At 35.3% G+C, this 14,712-nt stretch overlaps 1 protein-coding gene across 2 annotated transcripts in view; it reads left to right on the top strand.

Moving 5' to 3' along the window:
• The window catches only part of LOC138309479 (WD repeat-containing protein 48-like), a 43,566-nt gene extending 31,202 nt beyond the window's left edge, over window positions 1-12,364 (top strand). For both annotated transcript variants that reach the window (XM_069250689.1, XM_069250690.1), the window contains 3 exons: window positions 716-792; window positions 1,778-1,976; window positions 4,927-12,364. In XM_069250689.1, coding sequence (XP_069106790.1) covers window positions 716-792; window positions 1,778-1,976; window positions 4,927-5,025 — 375 coding nt within the window. In that variant the 3' untranslated portion in view covers window positions 5,026-12,364. The remainder of the gene's footprint in view (window positions 1-715; window positions 793-1,777; window positions 1,977-4,926) is intronic.
• Window positions 12,365-14,712: the final 2,348 nt, after the last annotated feature.

The following is a 14,712-nucleotide window of genomic DNA, read 5'->3' as shown; positions in this document are numbered from 1 at the left end:
ATATCACCCTGGGGTCTCCTGTTTCCCCTTGGGGAGGGGATCAAGTTTACTATAGTTTATATAGGAAAAACACATTAATGAGCATTTTTTGCTCAATTTTCATAGGAAATGAGTCAAACTTGGTTAGAATTATTAGCCTGAGATAGCATTTTAATATCATATCCACATTGGTCCTGGCCGACCCCCTGGGGGCAGAGGGGCGGGGCTAAAAAGGGTCAATTAGTCTAAAACTTCAAAAATCTTCTAAAAATTTGGATATAGTAGAATCAAATAATTATAGATGGAAAGGTCTTAAGGTGTTTTATAAAAATTGTGAATTATATGACCTTGGGGTCTCACGTTTCCCCCTGGGCAGGGGTCAAGTTTACTATAGTTAATATAGGAAAAACATATTTGTGAACATTATTTGCTCAATTTTCGTAGGAAATAAATCAAACTTGATTAGAATTATTAGCCTAAGATATAGCATTTTAACATCCATATCCGTCCTCGATGACCCACTGGGGGACCAGAGGGGCAAGACCAAACAGGGTCAAAATGATTAAAATTTCAAAAAATACCTCACAGGTTCACAGGTTTGATGGAAGCAAATACTCTTCATAGTCTAAAAAGTCAAATTCAGCATATAGTGTTTATATGTCTTTAATCTGTTTCATTATATATTCTAACTCAGGTGACCCTTAAGGCCCATGGGCCTCTTGTTTTTCTTTTTCAGAGAAATGCACCAAAATCAAATAAAATTCCATTTTTCCTACAACCACATCCCAGCACAGGGATAAAGACAATTAAAAAGTAAGTATTACGTTTATAATTAGTAAAACATACTGGTAATTAGAGAAATTATAATAAGTCTTAATAATTAATTAGTACATATTAAGTACACAGTGAACCCTCTATAATCTGGACGCCTTCGATCCAAGCCAAAACCATTCATATAATGTTTTTCCTGACTGATGAATTCCATGTTTTTATAGTCAATATATTATGTTACGGTACTGGTAATCCGTTCCCCTATATTTTGTTCGGACCGTGTTTTCCAAAATATCTGCCTCCGAATTATCGTGTTAACTGCAAATGTTTGTTCTCGTACAGCCGGATCATGAAAGTTGTAATAAACATTTAATTTTTATTTTGGAAATGTAGTAGGCCTTTAAAGGCCCAATATCCGTATATTTCATATTTTTTTCATGATTTAGAAGAATGTTGAAAAAAATCCTGTCGTAAATCATGCAGAGACAGGACCAAATCGAAGTCAAGATGAGCGATTATGATTCGGAATATTTTGATAAAAATCAAATAAATATTAAACATTGCTAGGTGGGTCCAACTTAGTCAAACAAGCTGAAGTTAGCCGATATTGTAATGTCGTTGCCGAGAACGCATGTGACTACCGTAACTATGTAACGTCTCTCCGAACTCTTTCGGAAACGGGTCATGAACTTTCCGACTTCCGTTCGGCAATACATGTAATCTTAATGAAGGCATGTTTACATGTATCGACTTTCACCAACTGCTGTACCAAAGTACTACATCTACAAATACTAACATTATCGGAGTCAAAATTAACTTGAATTTTTGTTGATAGTTACGCATAGTGTGGCTTTAAGGACACTGTCTTTTCTGAGTTGAACTTGAATTGAATTTCAACATGTTTTGATTCCATAGAAATCATCTTTTCTGAGATGAACTTGAATATAATTTCAACATGTTTTATTTCCATTGACTGTCTTTTCTGAGTTCACCTTGAGTTGAATTTCAACATGTTTTGTTTCCAAAGAGACCGTCTGTCGGCCAGTGATATGATCCAGGTGAGAAAAGTGATTGAACATGTGTATGAAAAGGTGTTAGGTCAAGGGTCAGAGAATGGATCACAGACCAATAGCACCGGTGGGGAGAGAGCGGAGCCGGTGGAAAAAGAAGAACAAGACCTGTCGTCTGTGGCCGAGGAGAAAGTCGAACTCATATGCAATGAACAGGTGAGTGTCATGATTCTATGGATTTTAGTTTGCAATTGTTATGAGTTGTAATATGGAGTTTATAAAGTACAGTCAAGCCTGTCTATAACGACCACTGAAGGGGAGACAGAAAAACGGTCACTATAGACAGGTTGCCTTTATAGATAGGTTGGGGCTTTCATGCCAACCAACGAGCCAGTAAATAAAACAGAATTGTATTAATACAAAACAGACCTGCTACTGGATGTTTATATATTTATTGCCATGCATTATTTAAGAAATAATTGTGTCAATATATTTCCGTGATTTGTGTTCGTTTTATTTTAATGCAATCGGAAATTTCGATCATAACAAAATCAACTCGTTTTGATACATAGTAGATTTTTTCAGCTATGAACATAATCATTACCTAATTACTGACTTCACATGGCCTGGAATTATCTGTGAACGATTATTTTCAGACAATGTATGCGTGTAATATTTTTTTACAACACATTCTCGCTGGCAAGTCGTATGTAATGTTGCCGTGTAACCAGTTTTGACGGATTAATCTCGGAACATGAAAGATCGATTTGGAGGCGTTTTCTCACAATATACAGTCTAAAAACTATTAAAATCACAATGCAGGTACACATATTAACTTTCAGTAACATTTCTACCAAGAAATGGGACCGTATTTTATTTATAAACAAGTCGAGAATATGCCCGGGTCACAACAGGCGATAATCCGACTGACTCTAATCGTAAAGAAGAAGAACGTAAATTTATTGGCCTAATTTGAAATAGCTTAAGTACAGGCCATTTCTTAGTAATAAAACAATGCTAAATATCGACAATGAATAACGGAACACATTAAATAAATCGGCATGTTTTGTTTTGCCTACCGTATCATCCGATTTGTGGCTTCAAGATCACAGTTTACGAGTGATCTTTTCGTGCACATGGCCTTCGCGACCAAACATAATTTCAGTCTTTGATAGGTATAAACGGTCGTTAAAACGTCCATCCTTAAGTTGGCAACCATATTTGTACCTCAAATGTTACGACCGCTAGGTTATAACATGGGTTTCATTATCAGGCAGTACTCGGTACTTTTTGCTGGTTAAACCTTGATGTGGTACCACCTGATTTGTCCTAAACTACATTTTATAGCATACAGATGGTATAGAAAAGTACCCCTTGAAATTGCAATTGTACCGCCTCTCCTGAAAGATAATGAAACCCCTGTTATAAACCAAACAGTACTGTATAAACAATTCATAGCTTGGGCTTCAGTAATGGCTGCCATTTGCTTACAAAGGGAGTTAATTACCGGAAGTAGGTCAAAGGGACGCTACTACACACACACTGTACTCGGTACTCGAAAAGTCGATCTCAGCGACCGGTCGTTATACAACTTTGACGGGGCTAAAACGACTGGTCGTTAGCCACATTAGACAGGTGGTCGTTATGCAGAGTGCCATTATATAGTAAAAATGCACGGGGAGTCTAAAAACCAGTCGTTATAGACAGGCAGTCGTTATATACAGGAGGTCGTTAGAGCAGGTTTGACTGTATAGAGAAAAAGCATTTTAACAGGTATAGGTCGTTATGTAGAGGTTCTCCAGTTAGTCACTGTGTATGAAATGTTGAGTATTTATTTAGTCTTGGAGTGGTAGGAAACCAGGAATACCAGGAGAATATCCATTTGATCAGGCAAGTGACCCCTGACCTTTTCACATTGATGCTGGGGATAAAACTCTGGCCGGCTAGATGAGGGCAGATGGCTTATTATTCTGTCTTTGCATATTACAGAGTTACCTCCCTTGCAAATTGTGTATTTCGTGAACGAAAATCAAGTTATATCCTCCTAAAAGTATGATGTTACGCATGACGTCACAATCAATACCTACTTGCAAGGGCAGATAACTCTGCAATATGCAAAACCAGAATATAACCACTACACCCGGTCACCCTGAATCTCTTGGTGAACCATAGGTTTACGACGTGCCAAAAAAAAAAAAAAAAAAAAAAACTAAAAATACTGAAAGGTTGTTTACTTAGCCCTGTATCCCATTTCCAGAAAATGGGGTAATTAATTTTAAAATGCTCTGAACACCACAAAAATCATCCTATCTGAATATTTATTAGTTTACATTGAATACAATTCCTTACTGGTCACTATGGTATATGATATGATGGGACTATAGGCGAATTTTATTTCATATCGAAAGTTGAATTACGAGGGTTCGTGTAAAAATCGTTAGTCGGAAAAGTACACGCTACATCCGCAGGTCACGATTCCCTAATGAGCACAGACCGAATAAAATCGCCATCTATTAAACGAATGCATCCCTGAACTGCAGATCCTCAATATAAACTCACTTACTTATAAAAATTGCACATAAGTATCCCTTAGCGATCCCCATGCTCCATTTATTGTCATGCAGAACAGATGATCACCGATCTCGGCCATTTTTTGTCTGTCGTCTCAGATTTGATACAAGCTCTCCGATTGACTCCTAGGAGCGAGTGGACCAATCAGAGAGCTTATAACAACAGAGCATAAATGATACTCATCATTTGAACAATAATTGGTGTTCAATTTTGTAAATATATGTCTAATAAACACAAAAAATGATATGAAATAATTTATTTTATTTTTGGTGCATGCGTACTCAGTACTTCATTCTATATAGAATATAGTGTCACAGATTTTTTTTCGGAATGCAATTTATTATTTTTCATATTTTCAACTTGAAGTAAAATTAGAAGGTCAAACTTTTCAATGATGGTAATGGTGTAAAGTAAGTAACTTTTGTAACTGAAGAAAATACTAAATCTTCTGCTCCTGTTTTTGATTGAGACAAAATACCATTTGTCAGCAGTGGAACATCTTTAACTTTGATGTTTTACATACTTTGTGAGAAAATAATCTTTACATCTAAGGCTGTAACAATGAATAAAACCAAAGAAAATGTCTTTTTTTCAGATTCTTGATTCGAACATGGACTTACGAACTGTAAAGCATTTCCATTGGAAACAGACCGGTGATCTGACATTACATTATCGTCCTGTTCAAAAAGTATGACCCAGGTCGACTCGTGGATAATCCAGACGTTCCTACAGCGGGAGCATTATCAGTGTTACTGCCTCACAGTCTCGGAGTGAATTTAGGATGAACAGATTTCAGGTCGGCTCGTTGTGTAAAATTATATGGCCTTGACAGAATGTGATGGAAGAGAGGCTGATCTGCCTCAATCTGATATATATAAGTAAACAATGTGAAGTACCAATTGGTATATCACAACACATTTATAACAAAGCTTCTTGTTATATTTACCGTTAACTTCATCCCTAGTTACATTTTGTATGTCGGGATTTTGAATTTGCAGTAGAAAGAAATGTTCGCAGATTTGCTAAGATCATTTCTTATGTTAGGAAGACAGGTATCATAGGTAAATTTTGTTATAATATGGTTTAGAAGATTCATGTTTTCTGATGACTTTGTCACTAAGATTTCAATGCATTTTCAAAAATAAATTCAAATAATTACTACTGTTATATATAAGTGCATTTACAATTCAATAATAATAACATTTAGATTGTTGGTTTTAATTTCATATACCCTCAGTAGTGCTATACTGTAGATTTCAGTTTATCAATTTCCATATAGCTTTAAATACACTGTCAATAGTGTAGTATTTAACAATATGGTAATCCATTCACCCCTGGAATTCAATAATAGACTGTTCCTGTTCTTGAACTAGAAGAGTCCAAATGTACCTTCTGTATAAGTAGGTTGTAGATTTTGAGAAAATTTTCGTTGTGAAATACTGCACTTTCATTATAATTATATTATTATTAAAAATTGTTCAAACATACTATTATTCAGTCGGCATAAAATCTTTTTGGTTTCATGGGAAGTTTCCTTTAAGTAAGCATGTACCTTTTATGATATTGAATGATTCGTTACGTTATATATAATGTATATTTATTTGATTAATGAAATGAAAATGGATAAATAGCTACATAATGTATTTATATGCCTTTTGCATGAGAATTTGAACATATTCTTAAAGGATTTGTGCGGTCAAAAATGATAATTTCAGTTTATGCTGGAAATGGCAATATTAGCACGTGTGGAAACCTCTCCGTACCGGAATAACCTGTAAGCCGTCGATATAGAGGTCCAAGATTCTGACCGCCCGATTATGCATATTTTCTAGCTCTAAACCGTGTGACGTCATAATAGTCCGTGGCTTATAGCTGTAATATAACTGATGTGCTATCACTTACATCGACGGTCACAGGAAAAGCAGATCAACGATTTTTTATGATTTCTTTTGAGTGAAGTAAATCGTACAATAACTTTGGCTCAAATGTAAATTGCTAAAAGAGTGAAATTCAATGTTTCAAATACTCTAATTTATGCTCTAATAGCAGGTATCTTCGTGTAATTATGAAAGAAAATCCACACAGAAATATAAGTTTCAGATTTTTCTTTGAGGAGTTCAGCAACGATTATCGAATAAGCTTTAATTAGATAATATTTTCCTGTAGTCTGTATCTTTGATACATTGTGAATTACAAACTTTGTGACTGTAAAATGAAATTTTACGTAACAATTTAAGAAATCCTTGATTAAAGTATTGACGTACATACACACCGATGATTGATTGTTACAAACATTGTGTTGTGTGTTTCTAACCGAATAAATTGAGATACATTTATTACAATACTGTAAAACATTTCAACATATGGTAGAAAGAATTTAGGGCTGTTCCAGCAAAACATATATGGTTGGGGGGAAGGCACTTTGAAATTAGGAGACCCACCGATAGAAGTGATTTTCAATTTTGTTGACCCCCACATATATCTATTTTTTTGTTAACAAGACCATGGCATAGAAGCCATTTAATTTTTTATTTCGCTCCAACATCTTTTTGGATTTACATATTTTGATTTCTAGCATCACCGAAGTCAAAACTGCACTATATATGGTGCAGTGAACTATTATTTGATGTGCTGCATCTATTACTAAATTTGTATAAGGTATAATCCTCGTAGAACCAGCGGAAAATCTAGGTACTAAAGATACCAAAGTATTTCTCAAACGTAATGCAAGAATATTCATCTGGACATTCGCACATCAGCTAGCTTGTCAACTGTCACTTTTTCCTCAACTCACATACCAGTGAATTTAAATAAAGATCTGTTATTTTGCCAAAACTAATCCATTGTTTCTCTGTATCATTGTCAAGTTTGAATGAATACAATATGTTTTATATAAATATTCTGTCATTATTATATCAAATCACCCAGAAAATAAAATGATTGTTTTTTATTGAAGATGAACTACACATTGAATATTGTTAGAGATAAATATTTTTCTCAACAGTTATTTTTGTAGTCAGAATGACTGAGAGCAACATTATAAAACACAAATTTTGCATTTTATTTCAAAAAGTGCTTCAGATAGACCCACCCACAGAAGTGATTTTATTGAAACACCACCCTGGCACTGAAGTGATATAATTTTGAACCCACCATGGCATATACTATATTTAAAGTGCCTTCCCTGGGTGCCATATATGTTTTGCTGGAACAGCCCTTATTTATAATTATAAAAGATCTAAATATTCAGATATTAAGCAAAACAAACTACTTTTTCAGACCGTGCGGTCGCTTTCAATTTTTAATCGATATACGAGTAGATACTCCAATATAGATGTATAATTAGCCATGCCTTTGGTTTGATGTTTATGTAATACCTGGACCAGGATGTTGTTTACCTGTACACAACACCATTCATTGAACTCACCTGTAATTACCTGGCCGTGTGCAATTTGCTGTTCGGTGGACTATATCGGGTATTTGCTATTGTCTTACTGTCAATCAGGTTAGGATATCCGTTAATTGGATTGTGATTTGAATGATGGAAACCCCATACATCTTTACTCTAGGTTTTTATTGTCACCTCCATTTTTAAAATGAAGATGTGGAAGCAAATGGAAATAAAATATCCCTGATCATACCTAGGAATATATATTACATATATATATGTCGTACACAGGTAAAACAATAATTGAAGTTGACTTATTCAGAAACAAAAACGGTTCTAAGAACTAATTAAGAAACATATATGAGAAATATCATTGATGTATTTCTGCTTTTTAGTAAATGTTTTGGATAAAGTTTCAAAGGCAACAATATAGATATACATTTTATTTGCGGTATAAATTTGTTACTGTTACTCCAATATCACATAACTGATAAACGTCCACATTTTATTTTTACTCAAAAACTGTGCCGTGTTTGCATTGTTGTGGCAGAAGTTTGGAATAAAAACACGGATTCTAGATATATTCATGCTAAATTTTGGGATTTTACTCGTAAAAAGATAGTGTTACATTATACTGATTTTTTTTAGATATATTCATGCTAAATTTTGGGATTTTACTCGTAAAAAGATAGTGTTACATTATACTGTTTTTTTTACATAGAAATTTACATAATATATGCTATCTAAATCTCAGTCCAGACTGATCTGAACATCATTTTGATATCGCTGTCAAATTGGACTGATTATCTAATTTAAAGTTAGATATATGCTTGTTTTAATTTTTGAAATGGTGTAAATGGAATGTTTTGAAACTGAAAATATCTACATCATACAGCTAGAATAACCATTTACTCGAAAAACTCAAATTGTAGATCTAACGTATACGTGTATGTGCTGTATAGTACTAGGCTTACCTTGTGTAGCCGCGGACTACTCTGACATAACAAGACCACGTGACCGCCTAGCTCATTATCTCTGAACCATAGTCGACACTACCCGTAAATCACGACCAAAAGCAACCGATAGTGCTAACAGCTAGGCGATTTGTTGGGTGGGACTTATTTTTTCATTCATCCAAAGCAATATCCCGACGTATTATCTAAAAAAAATTTGGCTGCACAAATCCTTAAAGTCTTTAAATTTTGTGGAAAAATGATTTCCTCGCAAACGGGTGACAATAATGTCACAATGAAAAAAATGTTACCGGGTAACTCAACAGGTGTGCATATATAAAAAAGGTTTACCCAATATTATATACAGGAAGGAAAATAGCAGTCAATAAATGGGGATGGTACCACTTAGGTCTGACTACTGATGGGGTGTATTTTTACATAATGATAAATCATTTTATGTCAGATTCATGATAATGATAAATTATTTTATGTCAGATTCATGACCACAATGTATTGGTATTAAAATGCATTGTGATTTCTCAGATACTTTGATTCCCTTCATTTGTTTCACTCCGAACTTCCGACTTACTGATTTCTTAGAGTTACTTCCCTTTAATTCTCTCCATCAGCACTGATCTACCAGAGTTACTCCCCTTTGTTTCACTCCGCCAGTTCAAAGTGAAACAAAATAAGTAGATGAAAATAATGAAAATGGATCCGTAGTTTGTCTTGACAAATTGTTTTCTTATTTCATCATTTCACAATCCCCGTGCATTAGTATTGATCTGTCAAATGGCAGTAGTTGGGGACCAAAATAAAGTTGAGAATAAAATTGTAGAGTGTCTTTTAGCTTAAATCGGCATGCTTTCCCCTAGCCTCAATATGTTATGGCTTTCTCTATATGGTAACTTCCATTTTGTGTTCAAGTTTAGTTTTCAGGTTTTTGATATCTTTTTGATTTTTGAAGCTATCGTTTTTCCCTTGGGTTCATCATCAAATATGACAGACTTCGTGCATGTGTATTCCGTCTTTGCATGTTACAGAGTTAGCTCCCTTGTAAGTATTTATGATTGTTTGTGTAATTATTTTGTGAGCGCAATTCACCCCGCTTTCTCCAAAAAGTATGACATTACGCTCGCAAACAAATGATGGCACAATTAATACCTAACAGCAAGGGCAACTCTGTATATTCTTGAATAATCTTGGATACGTTCTTTTTTTGGTTTGAATTTAAATAATTTTGTTGGTAGAAATATTTCGTGATTAGTCATAGGAACAATTGATTTTCAATGAAAATGCTACATGAAATTCATTGATTTTATATTTAATAGTTCCGAAGCGACCATGAAATCAACGAAAGTTAAAATACAAATCAATACATTTGTGTTACATAGTAGGAACAACATTTCAACTCAAGTATTTTAAATGGATGATGAATATATGACAGCCAGTGTAGGGTTATCTTACTCTGATTTCACTCCTGACTTCTACAAAACAACTTCCTTTTGCAGCTACTAAATTTCAAGATTTTATTTTCAAGGCATTTTTACCTAGATAGTTTCGCGGATTTAAAATTTAAAATTGAGACACCTTTGAAATTAAATGTGCATGAATTGAAGAGGATATTAATTTGTGGAGGTTAATTTTTTTTTCGCGACTTTACCTTGATTGCAAAATTGGCGAAAATAAATCGCACGCGAAAAGAAAGTTGATTTACAGTAGTCACCTTATCATCTATTTTTTTCATTTCTAGAGGGTTATATTGCTTAATCCATCTGTTTTTAACATGAAGATTGTTCAGATTTGTTGAATTAAACCGGTTTAATATGCTACTGTTAACCACTTTTTTTTCATGAGTACTTGTATTTCCGCATTATTTCATGGGAGAGTTTAAATACGAGTTCAAATATCATGCGAATTATTGTATGAAACTATTATCAGTAAGAGTCCTTTGTCGTGATATTATTTATTCACAATTATGATGGAAATAACGAATACATGAAATATTGTTTACGCGCAAATGAAGTAGTTAACTGTAACAAGTATCTTATTATTATTTTGTAAATACAATATGGATCCCGCCGCAATAATGTGAGTGAGGCCTTGGAGTGTATGTATATATGAATGGAAATTTATCTGCATAACCTGTGAATCGTCAAATAACGATCCACATGATGAATCAGGTTTGTTTGTAACTGCTGGGAGTATGTATTAAAGTCGCTGGTTTAAAAATTATTTCTGCAGTTATTAGATGTATGGTTGTATCAAGAGTGAATTTAATAAATTCATTCAAACGTTGAATTTTGAAAAAAAAATTAGTGTATGAATCTTGAAATATGACTTTCTTGAGTATTGTTATGGAAGATGTTGTTTAGGTTTGTGGCTAATTAGGTTACATTCATCTTCGATAATCCAGGGGTTCCGATCACATACGATCTCTACACACCTAAACTATCTCATCATAAAACTGAAGACAGCTCAGCGGAAAAAAATATGAATCGATCACAGACCAGCAAAAAATATCCTTGAAGACTACAGAGAGAGCGAAGTCCAACTTCAAAGCCACACTCAGTCAATCACAGTGTACCATTATTCACTCTTTTGATGTACATAAAGGACTAAATTACCTGTTCTGTTGCCTCTATTTTTACTATGAGATAGTTCAAGGGTGTAGAGATAGTAAGTGATTGGAACCCCTGGAGTATCGATGATAGGATGTATAATGAGTGAATTTAGTAAATTCATTCAAACGTTGAATATGATAAATTCCCATTTCAGTGTATGAATTGATCGTGAACCTTGACTTTCTTTAGTATTGTTATGGAAAATGTTTTTCAGGTTTGTGGCTTACTACGTTACCTTAAAGGGATATTTCTCCATTCAGATCTGGAAAGTGTGGAACTTGAACTGAAAGTGGCAGGAATTCGTAACAGGATATTGTTATCTTGATCTATCAGAGTTACTTCCCTTCATGTCACTGCGTCATTTTGATGGATGAAAATAAGTGAAAGAAATCTTGATTAATCAGAATGTATATTGTTTGTTTTCTATGCTTTTAGCGGGTCTCAATATTCAAGGGGTCACTATCACTGCTGTTATATCTACCCCTGGACTTTGTCACAACTGAAGGCTCTGTGTGTGGTAACAGTCAAGACAGATAGTTTGGTCATTTGAATTACAATACATCATGTGCCTTGAAGTTTGGGATTTCTCTATAATATTCATGATTAGTAGAAGTTTCTGCTTGCTCAGTTTTTAATTCCTGAAAAGGCAGTGATAGTAACCCAGAAGTATCAAGTATGAGGGAAAATACACAATAAAATTGCTATGGACACAACTGCTACGTATGTACGACCCTGCTGTATCTGCAAATGGAACGCACGGAGGGTTTCACTCTGATTGGTCAGTACTGTGACGAAGTGAAACGAAGGGAAGTAACTCTTTTATATAATTTATGTACTTCATATTTAGAGATCAAAAATGTTGTAAGTATATGGTTAAGACGATATTACTTTTAGTGACAGTTTTATTTCCGTAGATGTCTGGAAAGTTTGATAAATTATCGGATGTTAGTCATTCCTATACAAATTTAGCTTGTACATTCAATGGACTTGTAACATGAATATATCCAGAGACCTAGATATCTAGTTCTCTGATATATCGGACAAAGAAATAAACATGAATTTATAATACCTTGGCGTTGCTTTTTGTTTTAGAATGAAGTCGAAAATCGGCATATAATTTCAAAGGCTTTAATTTTACTACCGTATATACTATAAAAGTACAACACGAATATACCAGTTTCCCAAAACATGCACCATGCACTTCACACACGCAACGAACCGCATACATGGGAGGCCGTCCTTTCATGACCCTGGCTGTTAATAGAACGTTAAAATAATCAAACAAATAAACAAATCTGGAAATTTTCCAGACTAAAAAAATTGCGATTTTGATTTATACGACCTGTTTAAAATCTTGGAATGAAAGTGTATATCTTTTACCTTTTACTTTACGTATTGATAATTTTCATGATTATAGCAAATTCTGCGAAAATCACTGTAAATATCGCCACCTCGAAAAATACTGATTTTTAGCTCACCTGGCCCGAAGGGCCGGTGAGGTAATGTCATGGCTCGGCGTCCATTCTCAGTCCGTCAACATTTCCTTTAAATCGCTACTTGTCATAGAGTTCTGAATGGATTGTAACCAAATTTGGCCACAAACATCCTTGGGGGAGGGGGAACAGAACTTGTATAAATTTTGGCTCTGACCCCCGGGGGGCAGGAGGGGCGGGGCCCAATTGGGGAAATAGAGGTAATTCAATAATCGCTACTTGTCCTAGATTTTGATTTATACGACCTGTTTAAAATCTTGAATGAAAGTGTCAACATTTCCTTTAAATTGCTACTAGTCCTAGAGTTCTGAATGGATTGTAACCAAATTTGGCCACAAACATCCTTGGGGGAGGGGGAAGAGAACTTGTATAAATTTTTGCACAAACATCCCTGGGGGCAGGTGGGGTGGGGCCCAATAGGGGAAATAGAGTTAAATCCTATAAATCGCTACTTGTCATAGACTTGTGCATGGATTGTAACCAAATTTGGCCAATAACATCCTTGGGGGAAGGGGGACAGAACTTGTATAAATTTTGGCTCTGACCCCCCGGGGGCAGGTGGGGTGGGGCCCAATAGGGGAAATAGAGTTAAATCCTATAAATCGCTACTTGTCATAGATTTCTGCATGGATTGTAACCAAATTTGGCCAATAACATCCTTGGGGGAAGGTGAACAGAACTGGTATAAATTTTGGCTCTGACCCCCCGGGGCCAGGAGGGGCGGGGCCCAATAGGGGAAATAGAGGTAAATCCTATAAATCGCTACTTGTCCTAGAGTTCTGCATGGATTGTAACCAAATTTGGCCACAAACATCCATTGAGGAAGGGGAACAGAACTTGTATAAATTTTGGCTCTGACCCCAAGGGCCAGGAGGGACGGGGCCCAATTTGGGAAATAGAGGTAATTCTATAAATCGCTACTTGTCCAAAAGTTCTGCATGGTTTGTAACCAAATTTGGTCAAACACATCCTTGGGGGAAGGTGAACAGAACTTGTATAAATTTTGGCTCTGACCCCCCGGGGACAAGAGGGGCGGGGCCCAATAGGAGAAATAGAAGTAATTCCTATAAATCGCTACTTGTCCTAGAGTTTTGCATGGATTGTAACCAAATTTGGCCATAAACGTCCTTTGGAGAAGGGGAACAGAACTTGTATAAATTTTGCCTCTGACCCGCTGGGGGCAGGAGGGGCGGGGCCCAATATGGGAATTAAGAGTAAATATCAAAATTCCTTCAGAAAAGAAACAATGAACCTGTATTGAGAACATTACTTCGCATTACAAACCAGGTGAGCGATACAGGCCCTCTGGGCCTCTTGTTTAATTTAAGTTCAAGAACGGTGTTAGAATTATACATTAATATTGGTTATATATTTGGGATATACCATATAGTCGGTTATTTACGCGAGTCAAATTTTTCGCAATATTAATTGAGAATAAGTAAGTCAAACTTTAACGGTTTTTAATTTTCGCCGTCTGGTTTCTACTGTCTTGCACGTCTCAATCATTTCTCAATATTTTGCGGATCAAACTTTTGCGTTCATAGCAATATTCCTCGAAATCTAAAGAAAATAATAATAAACTAAAAAAAAATAATAATACAAATAAAAAAAATCCCTCCTCCCAGCCCCGCTAAAAAAATTACCAGTTATACATTATTCCTTTATTGTTGGTTGATGACTTGGTTAGTCGGTTGATAACCTAGTTAAAATTTCCTCTAGAACGAATTATCATACCATGCCTCCACTTCGTTCTCGGCACCATCTGTCAGAAATCTTCCGTCCGTCATTCAGAGCTACGTCATCGCAGTTTCTTTTGCACCTACTTGGATTGATAGTGCAACCGCAACGAGGCATGCTAGTACTGACATTCAACAATAACCCCGAGAAGTACATGTACCACTCCGGCTAAATCTGGCACGGGAG

Source organism: Argopecten irradians, chromosome 15 (genome assembly GCF_041381155.1).
Source record: "Argopecten irradians isolate NY chromosome 15, Ai_NY, whole genome shotgun sequence".
Classification (NCBI taxonomy): Eukaryota; Metazoa; Mollusca; class Bivalvia; order Pectinida; family Pectinidae; genus Argopecten; species Argopecten irradians.
The sequence above is the reverse complement of the archived record's forward strand: the minus strand, read 5'-3'. Positions and strand labels throughout refer to the sequence as shown.